The sequence below is a fragment of the Calypte anna genome, chromosome 2 (genome assembly GCF_003957555.1).
Source record: "Calypte anna isolate BGI_N300 chromosome 2, bCalAnn1_v1.p, whole genome shotgun sequence".
In the NCBI taxonomy this organism is placed as follows: Eukaryota; Metazoa; Chordata; class Aves; order Apodiformes; family Trochilidae; genus Calypte; species Calypte anna.
This window is the reverse complement of record NC_044245.1, coordinates 138,044,298-138,061,321: the sequence shown is the minus strand read 5'-3', so window position 1 is coordinate 138,061,321 and position 17,024 is coordinate 138,044,298. Positions and strand designations below refer to the sequence as shown.

At 39.5% G+C, this 17,024-nt stretch overlaps 1 protein-coding gene across 3 annotated transcripts in view; it reads right to left on the bottom strand.

Moving 5' to 3' along the window:
- Nucleotides 1–1,081: 1,081 nt before the first annotated feature.
- The window catches only part of DEPTOR (DEP domain containing MTOR interacting protein), a 71,577-nt gene continuing 55,634 nt past the window's right edge, over nucleotides 1,082–17,024 (bottom strand). For all 3 annotated transcript variants that reach the window (XM_030445560.1, XM_030445559.1, XM_030445558.1), the window contains one exon: nucleotides 1,082–1,742. In XM_030445560.1, the coding sequence (XP_030301420.1) occupies nucleotides 1,614–1,742 (129 nt within the window). In that variant the 3' untranslated portion in view covers nucleotides 1,082–1,613. The remainder of the gene's footprint in view (nucleotides 1,743–17,024) is intronic.

Here is a 17,024-nt window from a genome sequence, read left to right as displayed (position 1 = left end):
CCAAACATTTTTATGCCTGTTTAGTGTTAAATGAGTGACTGCAGTTTTTTAACTCTCTGTACTGCTGTGTATAAGTGGAATGTGAGAAGTTTTCTCAGTGAAAAATCAACGACAGTTACACTATATCAAAAAAAAGGAACACATGGACTTCCACTTACAAAGCTGCAGGCATGTATGGTTTGGAAGAATTGCTGTCACTCTGATGTAAAGGTGTTTGAGTGGAAAAGCATACTGCAAGAGCAATGTATTTAGTGAGAATAGCTTTTAATATAAAGCATATTTCAAAACTATTTGAGGAAAAAAAATACTTTCCCCACCCTATAGCTGAAGGATTTGTGGTATTCTCATTTTAAAAGGTAAGCTTTAGTTGTATAATTTCAACAGCAAAGAAAGTCTACAACATATATTTATAATTTTGTGGACAAAGATGTATTTATTACCATTGAGATGAGGAGTCACCTAACAACAGAATATGGAATTTGTATATAAATCTTTTTAAATTATTTGTTTCATTAATTTGTCAAGGAAGAAATTCTACTGTTTGAAAAAGAATAAGCATCAGTTAAATACATTTTTTAATTAGTAATAATGTCAAATGAAATTTATGTGGCAAGTCTGTAGTTTGCAAAACATATGATGACTGGAAAGTGCCAACAAGTTTAATGAACATTCAAGTATATCATTGCTTCAATTTGAAGGTTACTTGCCCTGCTGGAGCAGCTGGATGTATCATTGCCAATGCTAACACAGTGAATTTCTCAGTTCAACCCACCAAATATTCTTCTTCCAGGTGAAGGTGTTCAAAGTTTCTCCAAAGTGACAAACAACAAGATTGAGACACCTTTTCTTTACAGATAAGGAAAAAAAAAATATAAAACTCAACATTTTATGCTTGAGCACCCAAACCAGTGCATAGGCATCTAAACAAAGGGCCTGCTTTTTCATGGCTAGATTTTGGAAAAGTACCACATGCTGTTCCATTTTGCATGGTCTTGTACTTTTCTTTCTAGAGTAATCTGTGAATTCTCACACAAAAAAGGCCCAAACATTCATCTCCTACAGAGAATAAACATTTTTTTTTCATTCATTTGCAGTTCCTTCGTGTTGATTGCAACCAAGCCAGCATTTAGTCAACTGCCCCTCAGCCCAAGGAGGGAGCAACTGAGCAGAACATGCTCCTGGGACAAGGATGGACACCAGGAGGATGTTTACCCACATAAGTATGTCATGCAGACTGTCTGTGACATCCTAAACACACAGTGTTTGGTTCTTTCATCTCCTGAAGGGCTTTGATCCAGTAGTGGACTGTGAGGAAGTCTGCATGGCCTCTTAGGGAAACCATTCTGACCAGTGCAGACCTGGCTGGGCTGCCAACCTAAAGGCCTTGTCTCTGTCAGGTAAAGAAAAGTCCTTAGTGAACACATGCTGGTATCTATTGTTCTTAACATAATCACCAGTACTATTATTGTTAAATGAAAGAGACACCCTCCCCACCCCAAAAAGAAAAATCATCTATTTAGACACAGCAACATTTTGCCTCCTTGTGTCATTCTGCTCCACAGTCATCACTATTTTTCTGACAAAAATGTCCAGTAAGAGGGGTTTTTTTCTCCTCAGGACTCTACTTCTTCCATCACTTCCATCACAATCGTTCGAGGGCCGGTGAGAATGAGGTTGCTCACTGTCCTGTAATCCACATGGAGAACATTGAGGCCATTGACAGACACAACAAATTGGCAAACCTGAGGAGAAAGCAGAGAAGAAAAACAAAGTTATCTATTAGGCTCTTTTTTGTAAGGTCATTTACACAGACATACTATGAACTTCTGTGCATACAAAAAACTCCAGAGCTCTTCATACCATCCCCTTCATCAGCGTTTTTTAGAATTAATCTAGAAAGTTAATACATAACTTCTTTTTTAAATATCACTACAGCTGTCAAGATTGGGGAATTTTGGAGTCCTAGATCAATATTTTTTTTTTTATAACAATGATATTATTCTTATAATACTGATATTTTTTGGTATCAGTGGTGCTTTGCAAACAATATGAGGCAAGACAGCTCTGGCCATTGCAAAGAGTCTCTTTTCCTTCATCTGTCTCAAAAATTTTCATAAAAACCAATTTAGACAGATCTTGATAATCATGATAAAAATATGCATCATGTTTCCTGGTTCAGGGCATGGTCGAGATGATGACTTCACTAAATTCAGTGCCAGAATCTCCACCAGAACAACATGAACCCAAAGAATCCAAATTCTGGGAAATAATATATTTGAAGATTAAGTCAGTACTGATTAAAATGCCACTGCCATTTTCAAAGATATTCCTATGCAGGAATTAGTTATTTTTATGTAAATAGTTTGGGGTTTTTTTCTTCGGCAAGTCTGGCTCATTAATTAATTTCAAATATGCTGATATTTTGTTTTTAAAATCCATAAGAAATTCAAAAGTTGAAAGTCTTCTAACAGCAAAGGCCATTTTCTGTCCAAAAAGATCTTGATAGAAATATTCTAAGTACACAGTGTATTTTAAAAGAATTAGGGAAAATCAGATAAAAAGTTCCATTAACAAGAACTGACAAGGAAAAGAAAGATAACAATACCAATTTCTCAAAAACTTTATGCTTTCTCTTAATCTAATCATAATATTACAGTATGTGATAAAAAGGCCAAAAATGTGTAGTATCTTGATCTGTGCTTTTAATGACAAAAATATGGAGCTTAAAGCAAAAATAATATAATCCTGATGTTTCAATGAAAACAATATGTTCATCAGAAGGTTACTTATGAGTGATCTTGAGTTTGTATGAAAGAAGCAAGTATCACTCAAAATTTTCATGCTTTATATCATTTTTTTTTATTTTTTTTTTTTTTGGCAGGAGCACAGCACAAAGTGTATGCAGGAGAGGTAGGAAGCAGTTCTGCTGTTGTCTGCTGTTAGCTCTAGAACAGATATTCTCACAAGAAAAATCATTTAATTTTCATTTAACTTTTGTGCATCTTGAGTAAAGCGTGTGGTGAAACTCAATTCATATTTGTGCAAAATGTTCCACTGAAGGAAAATTATAGAGGAAACAAAGCCAATCCAAAACTAGGACTTTTCATCAAAAATGCCATCGATGATTTTAATCTCTGCTTCCTAGAGCCACTGCACTGGAGGAATGGCAGGAGCAGCCTCTGAAGGGAGGGGAGGCCCCTCCCTTGCACCCTCCCCTTCAAATTCAGAACTCATCTGCAGAGCTGGATTCAGAACTCATCCTGGAACTTATTAACAGCCTAAACGATCATCCAAGCATGGCAGTCAGCAACTTCCACAGCAGTATGGGGATGTATCTGTTCAATACATTCTACGGTGCATTTTAGTTGCAAGGAGCACTGGGAAAGCAGTTCAGTCTCTGCGTGAAGACCCCTGAATTTTTTAAGGATTTTGATTGAAAAGGCAAACCATCATCCTCTGCAGTGTGCCTCAATTCGTATTTAAGAAGCATGCCTATTTAGTATAAAATGCAGATTTTTGCTGTATCTATGGGTATCTCAACTCCCAGAGGTATTTCCGAATGCTTTCTATAAATTTCCAAGATTGTATCAAGTTTTAGTTATAGCTCTGGCTCCAGAATAATATTTGGTTTGATTTAAAACAGACCTGCAGAAATAACATTGTCTCTTCTGGCTTAATGCAGTTTTTGAACAGCTGACATTTCTTTTACTGCTGCATATTCTCAGACTTCTCGAGTTACTGGAATCCCAATGCATGGGATTTGTGTTTGGCCGGGGACAGTCATGCAAATGTGTGATGGTTAAATCTGCACGCTGGATCATGTCAGGGGTATTCAGGGGCCTCCAGGGAATATCCCTGGCAGAAGAAAAGACTTTCCAGACCAACCAGCCATAGTACCAGAGCTGCAACCACATAAATGTGGACAGCACAGGCACTGCAGTAGTGAACAGCAATCTGGATGCCAGAGTGAATTTCTTACACAAAAGGCAAGAGCTGACACGTCTGCATTCTCAATGTGTCTGTTCTAATATGTGCCCTTGGCAGTACTATTAATCAGCAACACGTATGGGCTGACAACAGCCCCCTTTGTGCCATCCTTTGCACTGGATCCAAATGGCTTACTAATTTCACCATTTCAAGTGGGTAAGATTAGATGCAAAAAATTCCAGCCAAGCCAAGAAAGAAGGAAAATGTAGAGAGGAGGACAAGGTGCAGAGAGAGTACTTCTGTCTTGAAATTATATGAAAAGACCTGTGGCAAACAGGCGACAATTATGAGCTGGTGACCATGGGGGCAGAAAGACCTGTTCATTAAGATGTCTTGGCCACTGTCCCCAAAGGCTGAGTCTCTGCAGATTCCAGATCTTGCCTCCTCAGGGATAAAGAAACATGGAGACATTTGCAGCATCCTCCAGTCCTGATGAGGGGAGAGGTTTGCACAGTCCTGATCCTTTTGGTATGCTGAGTGCCCTCAACCCACCCAGCTTTCTTCTCCTCACCTTGTTTTTCTATCTAGCACTGCACCCACAAGAGGAGATGAAGAACTGTGCTATTTCATGAAATTTTGCCATCATCAATGCTGCCCCAAGAAAGCCCATATTGTGCACTGTTCTCTTGGTGGAGTTACAAAACAAGTGAGCAAACAAGTACCCACAAACCATCCCTGACTGAGACAATCAACCCCCATATTATTATCTCAGGAATTTTCTGAAGGAGTCTGGTTTACAAAATCATGATGGTTTAACCTTGCATTTATAAAAACACATTTCAAAAAGCTTTAAGTGCTCAGCTCATAGCTACAGATGTTAAGAGCTTTGTAACTATAAACATGTAAAAATTTCTCTGCTGGTTTCCACACATGGGGAACTATAATAGATAATAAACTAAAGTTAAAAGAGCCTCAAAGAGCCTTTTATTGCTCACTTCCTCATAGCTCTCCAAGGAGCCTGACAGGAGATAAGCATCCATTTTTAGACTTCAAGAAATGGCAAAGCCCAGAATGAATTCCAACCATTTTGTTGGTCAGTATATGGTGATCTAAAAACCACAGACACAATAACAGTGAAATAAAGGAACAACAAAGGGTAAAGGCTCCCTTAATTAAATTAAAATATTTGAATGTTACAGTAATAAACATTTATTGTTAAGCAGTTTGATTTCCCACCCTGGTATACAGCAGCTCACTGAAGCAGGGACAGCAGAAAAGGTACCTGTATCTTTCAGTGGGTACTGGCACGTACAGAAGGCTTAGCCAAATCCAGGTCTTTCCAGAAAAAAGAAAACTTCAACTTTGGACTTAAATTTGAACAGAAAGGCTCTGGGAACCCATCACTTTAAGCATCTTACAAAGATTAGTCCTGCCATTTAGCTTGGTCAGACTTGATAAAGTGGTTGGACTCATTGACCTTAAAGGGTTTTTATCAGTCAAAAGGATTCTATTTTTCTAAAAATTATTATTAAACTGTAAATGGTGAGACAAGGATTTGTAATTTGTTACCGTAACATTTAATGGCCAAAACCAGGGTTGTGCTGTACTTGGAGCTGTACAACCCTTCCTCCCCCTCACTGGTTATTGCTCTTCCTTCCACAGCAAGCTTTGGCTCCTGGCCTGCCTTGATCTTTGCCAAGCTGCCCTGGAGATGTACATCCACACCCCCTGATTTTCCTGCTGGGAGAGCTGCCTGCTGGCCAAAGCAAAGCCCCACTCCCTCCTGGGGGGCTCTCTGCCCCAGGGAGGGGTGGTTGAGCCAGCATTGCTCAGGGGCTGTGCTGAGGATGACTGTGGGATGCTCCCCAGGGATGTCAGGGAGAGGCTGCAGGTATGGGTGCAGAACTGAACAAGTACCTTCAAGGCAATTATTGAATAAAAACATTGCATATCTGTCAATAATTCTGACTTAGTGTTCTGCCTCAGGATGACCTTAAGATTTACGAAGGCTGCAGGAATATCTTTTGACAATAAGCAGTTCCTCAGATATTCAGATGCTGTTTGTGCTTTAGGCTTTAGTCACCTGCCCTTGTGAACCCAGGCCTTGATTACTGGACATTTTTCAACTTAATATTAAAAAAAACCAAAACAAACTTCCTTTCTTATTGTAGGTACACTTTTTTAGAAAGGTGCTGTGAAAGATCATGAGGAGCTGCAAATTCCCACTATGGAATTTGGCTTAAGTGACAACTGCACAATCCCCTGGGACAGCCCTAACAAAACCATTAATTTTGCAGATGCAGTGAAATCAACAATCCATCACTGATTGCAAAGCAAGCAACAGGCACACAGAATCAACAGATGATATGTTTCAAGCTGTAGGATAAGAGCATGATTATACAGTCACTTTAATTTGACATGAATTTTAAAAAACCTTTCAGATGAAGAGGAACACGAATGCCTGCACCAGCACAGAGGGAGGGAGTGGCTGGGGGTGGCTGGGACTGCCCTTCTCCACAGCAGCAAATGTGTGCAACTGCATCCAGTGGGTCAAGGCTCAAATTTTCAATGGATTTATCATTTCTATTTTGCTGTCTGGATCAGTGTTTGGAGTCCGCTCTCCTTTTTTTTTTACTGATCTTTCTTCAAGAAAAGGAGGATAAACACTGTAACAAATAATGATCTAATAGACACTGAAGAAAACCAGGTTACAAAGTAAAACAGGTTTGAAATTCTTGAATACAAAGCTACATTATGCAACAACACAATAAAGATTGTGGCAAAAATACTGTTTTTCAGCAGGACTTATCCTTCACCCAGTTATCTAGGTGGTGATGGGGCCATTCAGGGTCTAAGACTGCAATGCACAAAGTTGATCCCAGTATTCTTGAGTTTTCTCCTCCAGCACCGAGGGCACCAAATGACAAGATCCCCACAGGCTGTTTGACACTGATAGCTGCTCTGGCATCAGGTGCTAACAGTGTACTAATTCTTTTCCATTGAAGGTGCAAATGTGACTGTGCATGTGTCAAGTACATGAAGGAAAATCTTATAAAACACTGAAGAGAGAAAGTGAAATCCAGCCTCGCAGTAACCTTTTGCTTCGAATCAGCCTTTAGTTTCATCTCTGGACCCTGCACAGCTCTAAATCAGATTTCTAGCAGCTGGCAGCTCAAACCAGGGCCACATCATGCTAGAAAGCAGATCCCTTTGAAACAAAGTTACTTCCAAAGTTATTATCACATTGCACAGAAACATGCAGTTGCTGGGAAAGCTGTGTGTGAATCAAGGCTAGCTCAGGCACCCACCACGAAATAGAAAGGATTTAACTCTTTATAATTTGTATGCACACCAGTTTACATATGGTTTGGGGACAGTTTAGGACCCTCTCCCTTGGCCAACATTTCTTATTGTTGTCTGATGTGACACTGAAGTCATACAGGCAAGCCATTCTAAAAATACAGGGAAAAATGTAATGGTTTCTTTTTAGTCTTTAAAAAAATTATTATATTATTTATGAACCTTATTAGGATGAAATAGAAATTATTCATTCAGGCAAATGTAGGAGTTATTTTCAACCCTAGAAACTTCTTCAGCAATCTGCCTTAGAGCTAAAAAAGATCTTCTAAGTATAACTTCTTTCATATCTTTCTTAAGAAAAGTGTATTTTGACAATTTTACAAAATAAAATTCACACCAGAATTGACATCATAGCTACTTAAAAAAGAGTAGTCCAATGCTAGTGTTTTTGCTTTTTTTTCTAATGAAAATTAAAAAAAATCCATTACAGAAACAGCCTTCTTACATTTCTGTTAAAGTGATACTCCCAATAACTACTTAAAAATGCTCTTTTTCATGTCCTAATAATCCTGTAGGGACAAGGATCAGCTGGCCAGTTTGAGTAGCTCAAGCTTGTAATTGTTTCAGTATGGTATTCTGAAATTCACTGTGGCCTTCCAGGGGAAAGGTTCTTCATGTGTGGTTAGCAAAAGCACTGATTTTCTATATGTAACCTGCATGAAAGACCAGCAATAACCTCATTCCTAGTAAATGTCAGGCCATGCTAACAAATAGCCCTTCCTTACAGGCACCCATGGAAACTAGGGCTGAAGAATTAACATTTTTAAATTGTCAGTGACCTGGAGATTTCTTAAGCAGACAAGATACCCAAGAATTTAAGCTGTTCACTCTTTATAGATACTTTTTAAAACTCTGGTCCAGTTCTAAGATAGAAAACTTCCTGGTTAATTCCTGTGGTATGGCCACAGCTCTCATCTGTGAAGGGCAGTGAATTGCTGAAAATGAGAAGGAAAACGCAAAGCAAAAAAAAAAAAAAGAAACTATATTATTTCCATTTGCTTGTTTAAAAAGGTGATGTATCTGCATTGTCTTGTCCCTGACAGATTTCAGCAAAATTTGAAGGCTTTCCAGCCTTAAGAGGAAGGGGAAGAGTTATGCTTCCAGTGTGATTCCCCCTCGCTTGCATTCCTCTTGCTCCTCTGGGGGTGCTGAGAACCACTGCTCCCATCCCACCTCCCAGGCACCACTGAGCTCCCAAGAAAACAGAGGGAAACCAAAGCATCATTTAAAAACCTAATTTAAATGTGAAATATGAAGGAGTTGTGAAATGAGTGAAAGTAAACACTCCCATCTAAGACCATTATTTTGTCACCGAGGAAAGTTTGTCAGTTTCTATTTTTTATTGCAGTTATTTTTAAAGAAGTTTTTCACAAGCAAGTGACCTCGCAGATTTGCCTCGCTGGTGGTCAGATCTCTTGGATAAATTGCCAAGCTAATTACCACATCATCACCTTCTACCTCACACATGATGCCAGAAGTTTGTACACAAAACACTGACAATACCAGAGACTGAGGTTTCCTTCTCCTTAGGGATTAAAGAACTAATCTTATTTTTAAAAGAAACTTAGGGGGGGGAGAGGAGAAAGATGGAGCAATAACCTGGTTTAGGATTTCTGCTGGCAGAAAGGGACACCCTTGGCCTGAACTGCTAAGAACTCTGTGGGTCTTGATATCAAACCTCTTTGTAGCAGGTCTTGGTGCCTGCACTCCTAAGAGGTGACTCTGACCCTTTGTGCTGGCTCCAGGGAGCAAAGTGCCAAAGCCAGGCACCGCTCCCTTTTAATCTTGTGCCAGCAAAAATAAATAAATGAAAGGATTTGTCTCCAGGAAAAATAAGCTCCCTCATGTGCCTGGCATGGTTGGAGGAAGGAGATGATAGATATGTATCTGGTGGGAGGCAAAGGGAAAGAGGGAGATGAAAAGGAGGTGAAGATAGGATCAACCTTTCTGGCAGCAGCTCACACTTAGATCAGTAAAGTGCAGCTTGAGTTCTCAGATAACATGAAGTCTCAGTGAAATCAGTGGCAAGATGGGTGTTACAGTAGAAGAAACAAGTGCAGAATAATTTGTGGCAGAACAACAGTGGAAGAGAGATGGCACAGGGCTCAACTTCTACACTGTTACACAGAGCCTGCATTTATGAGAACCCCTGGTATAGAAGAACAGAGGTTCTTCTGTTTTAATAAGTAACCCATAGCTGTAAAACAGAGGAATCCCCATGCTCAGCAAAAGAGCTGAGGCCACAAAGATGCTGAATGTGCTGCCACAGAAGAGACTAAAACACAAGACTAACCTTCTAAATAAAAGCAAACAGGTAGCACTGAAATATTTGCTCCCACTCTTCTAAGCTTTGCTGGAATGAGGAAAAGAGATTAATATCAGATGTCTTAAAAGTTATGTTTCCAGTTAGATTTTTTTTTTTTGCCTCTTTTTTCCTTTTTTTTTTTTTTTTTTTTTTTAAGAATTCATGCAGTCTTGCTAGGATTAGTAAATCAAAGCTGGAACCTAACAATTTGAAACCTACTGCATGTCACAGAAAGGTTAAAAAACCATGCAACGTCCTTTTCTACATAACTGAGGTTACTGGATGAAAGAATAAATTGCAGCTGTGTGTTCAGCTCTGTAAATATCTCTAGCAAATGTGTAATTGGCTGAAGAGTGGGTGGTGGGGGAGTAGGCAAGTATCCAGGTCTTGCATAAACACAGAATTTTCTCTCTAGAGAAACACATTTCTTGCTCCATCTTTACACCAGTGCTATGCTGGCCCAGTGTCCCATCAGTAGGCTACAAACTGGGTACCAGCAGAGCATAGTACAGTGCAGAGCAGAGAAAAATTACTCCATTTACAGAATTAAAAATGTAAGCATGTAATTCTGGCTCTCCATCTTGGTATGTGTCTGCACTCTGGTATGGCTGGTTTGCCTCAGCAAGGCTTCATTACATCTGTTGCATACATTCATTACATTTATTTTTTTTTAAAAGAAACTGTATTTTTTATAGTAACTCATACTCACTGGTCTCTGAAAAAAATATCAGAAATAAAACAATGTAATCTAAAAGCTACATTGTATAAAAAATTAATAAGTACATGCAGTAAAAGAATATGTTATAACATAGTTAAATAAGTCTCATAACACAAAATTAATTCATGGTTTCACAAAGGGCCTCATCATTGGTTTGGATCGTCTCTGTCCCCCTCCATCCCTCTGTCTCCAAGGATAGGAATCAATGGGAATTTCAGTCTTTACTTTTCACTGGGAATAGAATGACACCATTGCTGTGCAAACTCCACAAATAAATAGACTGTACAAACTAGAAGGGGAAAAGAACTGACCTAATAGCCCATGAGAACAACTCCCATTTAGGGCTGGGAGACTTTCAGGCTGCACACAGGTCCCGGATCTGCAGCAGCAGAGTTTCCCCAAGGGACTGACTGAGTGATCAAACCAAAGCCAACCATGGCAAATGGGAATCACTCACAGAGGTAAACTAAAGCTATCTGTAGATACCTGGAGGGTAACAGCAGTAAGGACCTAATACCCTGAAATGCAAACCTTCCATAAATAGGGAATAGGGATATATAGGTCACTGCCTCTCATGGCTCTAATTGGGAATTGGTGTGTAAAATGATTGACTTAATCTGAGTCCCAGCAAGAAATACCTACAGGTAAAGCTGAGCTGGACTAGGCCACATCAGGAAAGCAAACCAGTGACTGCATGCTTAACTTTATAAGTGTTTTTATTGTATACTGCAACTCGATACCTACCACAGAACAGCTCTGAAAATGTTAAGTAACTCAAACAGCTGAAGTTGGATGTTAAAGAACTTAAAAACTATATTATCAGCTTACTTACAAGGTCAAATATAATTAGGATAAACCAAGTAAATGTAGTTCAGTTAGAGCCCATATTAGTTAAAAGCAGTTCCCAAACAAGCCCAAACAAGATCGATGCACAACACCCTCAGCACCCTCTGGTATCAAGAATGTAATGAGCAGGAACAGTCTGCACCATTTGAGACAAACAGCTGCTCTCTGTTTGCTCAGACAAAAGTGCAATTGTTTTTCCATGTGTTTGACTAGCTAAACAGAGCCTTGGCTTTATTGCAACATGTTTCCCAAATCATTTGCTTATATCATGAAAGGAAGTCAGCTTGTGTCTTCAGCAGCAACGAGAAAAGACTTGGAGAAGTGCAGGGCAGGGTCTGCAAAGCACTGGGAAGCAGCAGCAGCCCCAAAATTGCTTAGGACAAATTGCTGCAATAGCCACCTGAGGACCCCTTCAAGGGTCTTTAAGTGAAATGGGTATTTCAACTTAACCTAATGATACAAAAGGCTTTTAATCCAATTGAGAGCAAAAGCAGTTCAAAATGCCAGCATTCTGGTCTCTAATTTTTTGACTTTTTTTATAGACTCTTTGGATAGTATTTTTTAAGATTTCAGCCACTCTGCAGATAAGTTCTTCAGATGACAGCCCTCTTTTCAGAGTGCCCAGGCTACCTAAGACCTGCGATAGATTAAGAAAGTTTGAGCCAGGGTTAGGCCCCAGCTGTTCTGGCTGGCACTGGATCTCACAGCTCAATGGGCAATAGACCAGGCTGGAATTTGGAAGCTGTATCAAAACACAAGCACAGCCCTGTTTTACAGGGCAGCTGAAACCAAGACTTCTTTCTCTCCTACTGAATGCCTACAGCTGTAAGACTTCAGAAACAACCAAGAAAACACTTTCAAAAATGCAGGGTGATCAGATATCTGGGTTATCCAGCCATAAAACACCACTTACTTGAAAAGGATTTTTTTTAAACCTATTTTTTATTAAAATTATTTGATCACATTTTAAAAACCTACTGATCTCCAATCATGAACCTGCTGAATTATTTTTTTTCTGAATTGTATTTGCTGTTGATGCAAAGGAATCATACAAGTACAGTGGGTCCCTTGTTGCCCAATAGCATTTTAGGTGGCCAGCCTGAGAACAGCTTCAATTCTCATGTCACCTGTGCTGCTGTAAATGCAGAAGAACGAGCTCTGAGGTACTATGAAACTTTCTGTATTTGCATAAGGTTTCAGTTGCTGTACAGAAAAAACAACCAAAAAAAGTCATTTTATTGCCCAGTAATTCTCTCTCTGCTAAAAGGGTCTTTAGAAAAATTCACATGAAGTTATTAGAAATCTAATGCTGTTCTGAAGGCCAAAATTCAGGTCTGGGATAAGCAAGTAAAATCTTGCTAAATCTGTGTCCTATAATTTCATCAGGGGAAAAAAAAAAGGTAAACCCACTTGATATTTGACGTAGGAATTCCCACTGCCTTAATTCCTTCCTTTGTAGTGAATAACATGGATCCTGTTGTTCAAAAACAGGACTGAAAATCATAAAGAGAAATATTTTCTATTTTCTGCTGTTGGATGACTGTGCTGCCCATCTGCAGGGAGTGGGTCTTTCCTCTCAATTTTGGGGGGTGAGTTTTTATTTCTTTATGATGCAGCAGTCCCTGAGAGCCACAGCAAGCGTCTTGTCTCTAGTCCAGTGGTTTATGAACACTGACTCAGAAGAAAAGCCCATCATCCATCAAAGCAAGCACAGTCCTGCACCCCATCTACTTAGTGGTGACTGCACTTGGATATATCTGCATATGGGTGGAATTCATTTAACCATCTGAAACAACTGCATAAGAAGTCTTGAGGCATCAGAAGATCTGTCTTCCAAACAAATTGATCCTTACACCACTCAATGGGGAAAGAGGCAAAGAGAACCAGGAGAACAAGCAGAAAAATTGAGGTCCACCAAAAATAAGTAGGAACGTAGGACAAAATTCTCACATGTCTGAAGACCATGGAAGCTTTGTCATGGCTTTAAAAGATCCAGAATGCCATCCTTAAATGCCATACTAGGGGGTTATTCATGGAAAATAGAGCAAAACAGCTGAGAATTTTGGTAGATCGTATAAGATTGCAATACAGTAGCACTGGAAATAGAAAGCCTCTACTCATCCTCAGAACAGTTCCAACCTGGGCAGGGATGACAGGGTGGAATGTTGCAGAGAAACTACTGGGAGCTGATACAAGCACAAATTCCTTGTCAGGAGGAGGAGGATGGCTTAGCAAGGGGACAGTGACACAAACTGAATTTTGAAACTCAGTGGAGCCTGTGCAGGGGTAACATTGCTGCAAGGGAGTTGTCCAATCTGAAAATTTGGATCCAGTGTTTCTCTGAGACTGGGACACCTGGAGCATACACTGGGAATCATAGCCTCAAGGAAGCATAAGGAAACATTAGCAAACTTGGAGTTTCATTCATTTGTACTGGTACAAAGATGGATCTATTAGTCAAATATTTTGATTATGTCAGATTTGCTGGTACTTTCCATATGTCCAGTCCCACAGCACTTTACAAGACTATCTATGCATCTTGGTAAAAATACAATCAGAGTAGTTGTACAGAGTGTTTGTGATAGGTCAAAGAAAAGAATCCATATCCAAATTTTGTCTTCTGTGTGGCCACCAGCAGGTTCCACCAGCAGGCCAGTGTCTCTAAGACAGTCTTCTGACACTCAGAGAGGTCCAGGAATGACAGGGCTTCCACCAGAGCAGAGGAGTAAAACCCACTAAGGAGCTGATACAGCAGACAGGCAGAAGAGAAACCAATTCACAGATCACTCAGTGCTGAGATTCCCAACAATGAGGGGAAAGAGCAACTGCTGAAAAACATTTCATTATTTTTATCAGCCTAGAGACCCTGTGCTAATTCAAAGGATGACCAAGGCCATGAGGACACTGTTGTTGCACTACTAGTATTCTGTACGGAAAGCGAAGGAAAGATCTGCCAAACCTTTTCTCCTTTTGGCAACCAGACAAAATTCAAGCTGTGACACAGAATGCAGATCCCAAAAGCACATTAGCCTGCAGTAAAATAAATTCCCAGGTTGGTGAGAGGGCTGAATTCATAAAACTCTCAGCCAGCCTGCTGCTCAGTACACATAGAACTATTTTACCATCATAATTTTGATGGCAATAATAATTCCAGTATAATTAAGAGTACCAGGGATTTAGGATAGGTCCAAACTATTGAAAAAAAATCTCTCTAAAAAAATTTGGGAACTACCCTTTGAGGTTAAATAAACACACCCACTGGAAATGGAAACTTTGGGACAGTTACAGAGACATGGCCATGGCTCACTAGCAAAATCCTTGACCAAATGATAACCACAGACCAAAAAGAAAAGGCAGGCACAGAGTAGGAGCACCCAGGCACAGATTCATGTAGGATCAGGAAAGTACAGTGACTGCTATAAATGCTGATAAGCAGTTCTTAGGGACAACCAACTACTAATCCATTTTTCATGTCAGTGTCAGAGTTCAGTATTTTCACATTCACAAATATTTTATCTCTCCCAACTTCTGTTGGATCATCATACTACGGACTGACACAGCTGTCTTACTAAATTTTTCCTTAAATTCTTTTAGAAAGATTTCTACTAAGGATTAAATGGGGTGATGAAAAACAATTATTGACTATTGTGTTCTTTCTATCCTCTTAATGCATCCTAATGTGACAATTGCTCTTCCTGAACATGACTGACAAGATGTTCAAGGCTAAAGGCCACCCCCATCAGCTCACTCTCTCCAATCCTGTGATGGATCATACAACTTACAATCAGAGGTTCTGGTTACAGCTGCATAAGTGAAAGACAGCTGCAACTTGTTTCAATTTTTTGATTTTGCAAAAACAGAGTTGATTTCATGGTAAAATACCAAATCTGATTTCCTAATATTAGATTTCTTTAAAGTCTCAGGTGCTTCAATACAGCATCCACATCTCTATGAGGGAGAATGGACCTTTATGTTGTAGTCTATAATTCAATATTATCATGAAATGAGGCACTCACAGGGATGTGTCTGAAACTTCTATATACATCTGTACTCACAGTGGTGCATTCATCCCATGCAGGGTTATGTGCATTTCGCTCTGCTGCTTCTCTATTTAAGGACAAGCTATGAAAGCATTTTGTCAGCAACTTTTTTGAGTGTTCACATTACCAAATAGATTCATTCTGAATTCACTGTAATGTAATTATCAAATTCAGCAGTGAGCTGATAGCACAGCTAAAGGAAAATACCAACCTGCCTCAGGATTTTCCTGCTGTAATTGAAAACAGATGGCAACTCATGTAATTTTTTTCATGTTACAATCAGTAACATGTTGGTGTATGACAAGAATTCTAAGACTGAACTGCATCTGCTTCAACAACACCATATGCTCGTGCACAGTATAAATATTTATCCAAACCTACATCATCTTTTCATTTACAGCTGAGTCACATGAGACAGTGGAAGTACCCTTCAGATACCTTCAGTTAGCATTGATGCATCTCCCCAGTGCTTTAAAGGGTTAGGGTCCCAGCAGCAAACACTGAAGATCTTCCCTTTCCTACATTTCATGGAGAGGGTTAAATGGAGGCATGTTCCTTGTGCCTTATTTATATAATACAAACCCCAGTCTTTAAGCTCCATCTAGGCTGCCTTTAACTTCTCTACTTTTCCCATTACTCTGTAAAACTTTGAAGATTGTCCACAGTCATAAATGAGATATTTTTTCCTAAGGGAATAATATCATTTATTTTTTTAGATTTTATCTGGCTTGTGAAACACTTAAGCAATCACCAGTTTTGAGGTCAGATTGGCAAGAACCATGGAGTGGGTTTTGCATTCCTCTGCAGCAAAGGGTTCAACTTCTCAAGATTTCAGAGTTCAGATTTCTTACTATTGAGAGCATTGGCGATTCCTCTGACATCATATGCTTTGGGGTTTCTTCATCCCCCACCTGGCACCTTATAATGCATAAGTTTTAGTCCCTTATGTTACAAGCCTGTAATATTTCATGACTGTGGCAGTATGTGAACTCAGCAGACTAACCACACAGTACTTATACAGCAGGGAAACTGGGCATGATGACCTCGATGGACATGACAGCAATTTGCTCTATGAAACAGTGACTGCTCAGTTACACTTGAGATTTGGCTCTTACTCTGCTAATGAAATCATTTGAGAACCTGGACCTGAAATGATAATTTGTGAATGCATAAGATAATGGCAGGGGCAGAAAATTTATGAGGCTGACCTCCTCCCTGTGCCAGCTTTTAAAGATCAGGAGAGCAGAGCCAAGCTGAAAAGGTCCTGGCTGTACACAAGAAGACCTCAAATCAGAAGAGATTAGTACCAATGATACATGGTCCCCCAAACTCCCTGCTAATAACTGAAATGAAGAGGAATCAGAATAGGATAGAAAAGTTTTAGTGGTGATTGGCAATTTGTATGATACAAAGGCTTCAGTGTAACAGCTAGAAATGCCAATTTGCTCACAGTCAGTTAAGGAATCAGATACTCTTCAGAGCTTCACGAAGTTTAGAGGTGGGCACTGATTTTTCCAGCCAAAGGGAAGAACAGATAATTACCCAAATGAGTGACTAATTTGACTCCTTTGAAAGCCACACACTAAGTCAGGTCTGCTTGTTTTGTCACACTGTTGCATTGATGTCACCTTAAATAACAATGTGTGATATATAACTTAAGTCACTAGTTTGAAGTCCAGTAACTTGTCAAAGCATACTTATACCTTAAAAATAGAATGTAACTTAGAAGATAAAACTCTGAAAAAAGGACGAAAAGGCTTTTCCTGGCAAAAACTGGCAATATTTAGCAGTATCATCTGCAGAGACCTGAATTTTGCAGCCCATCAAT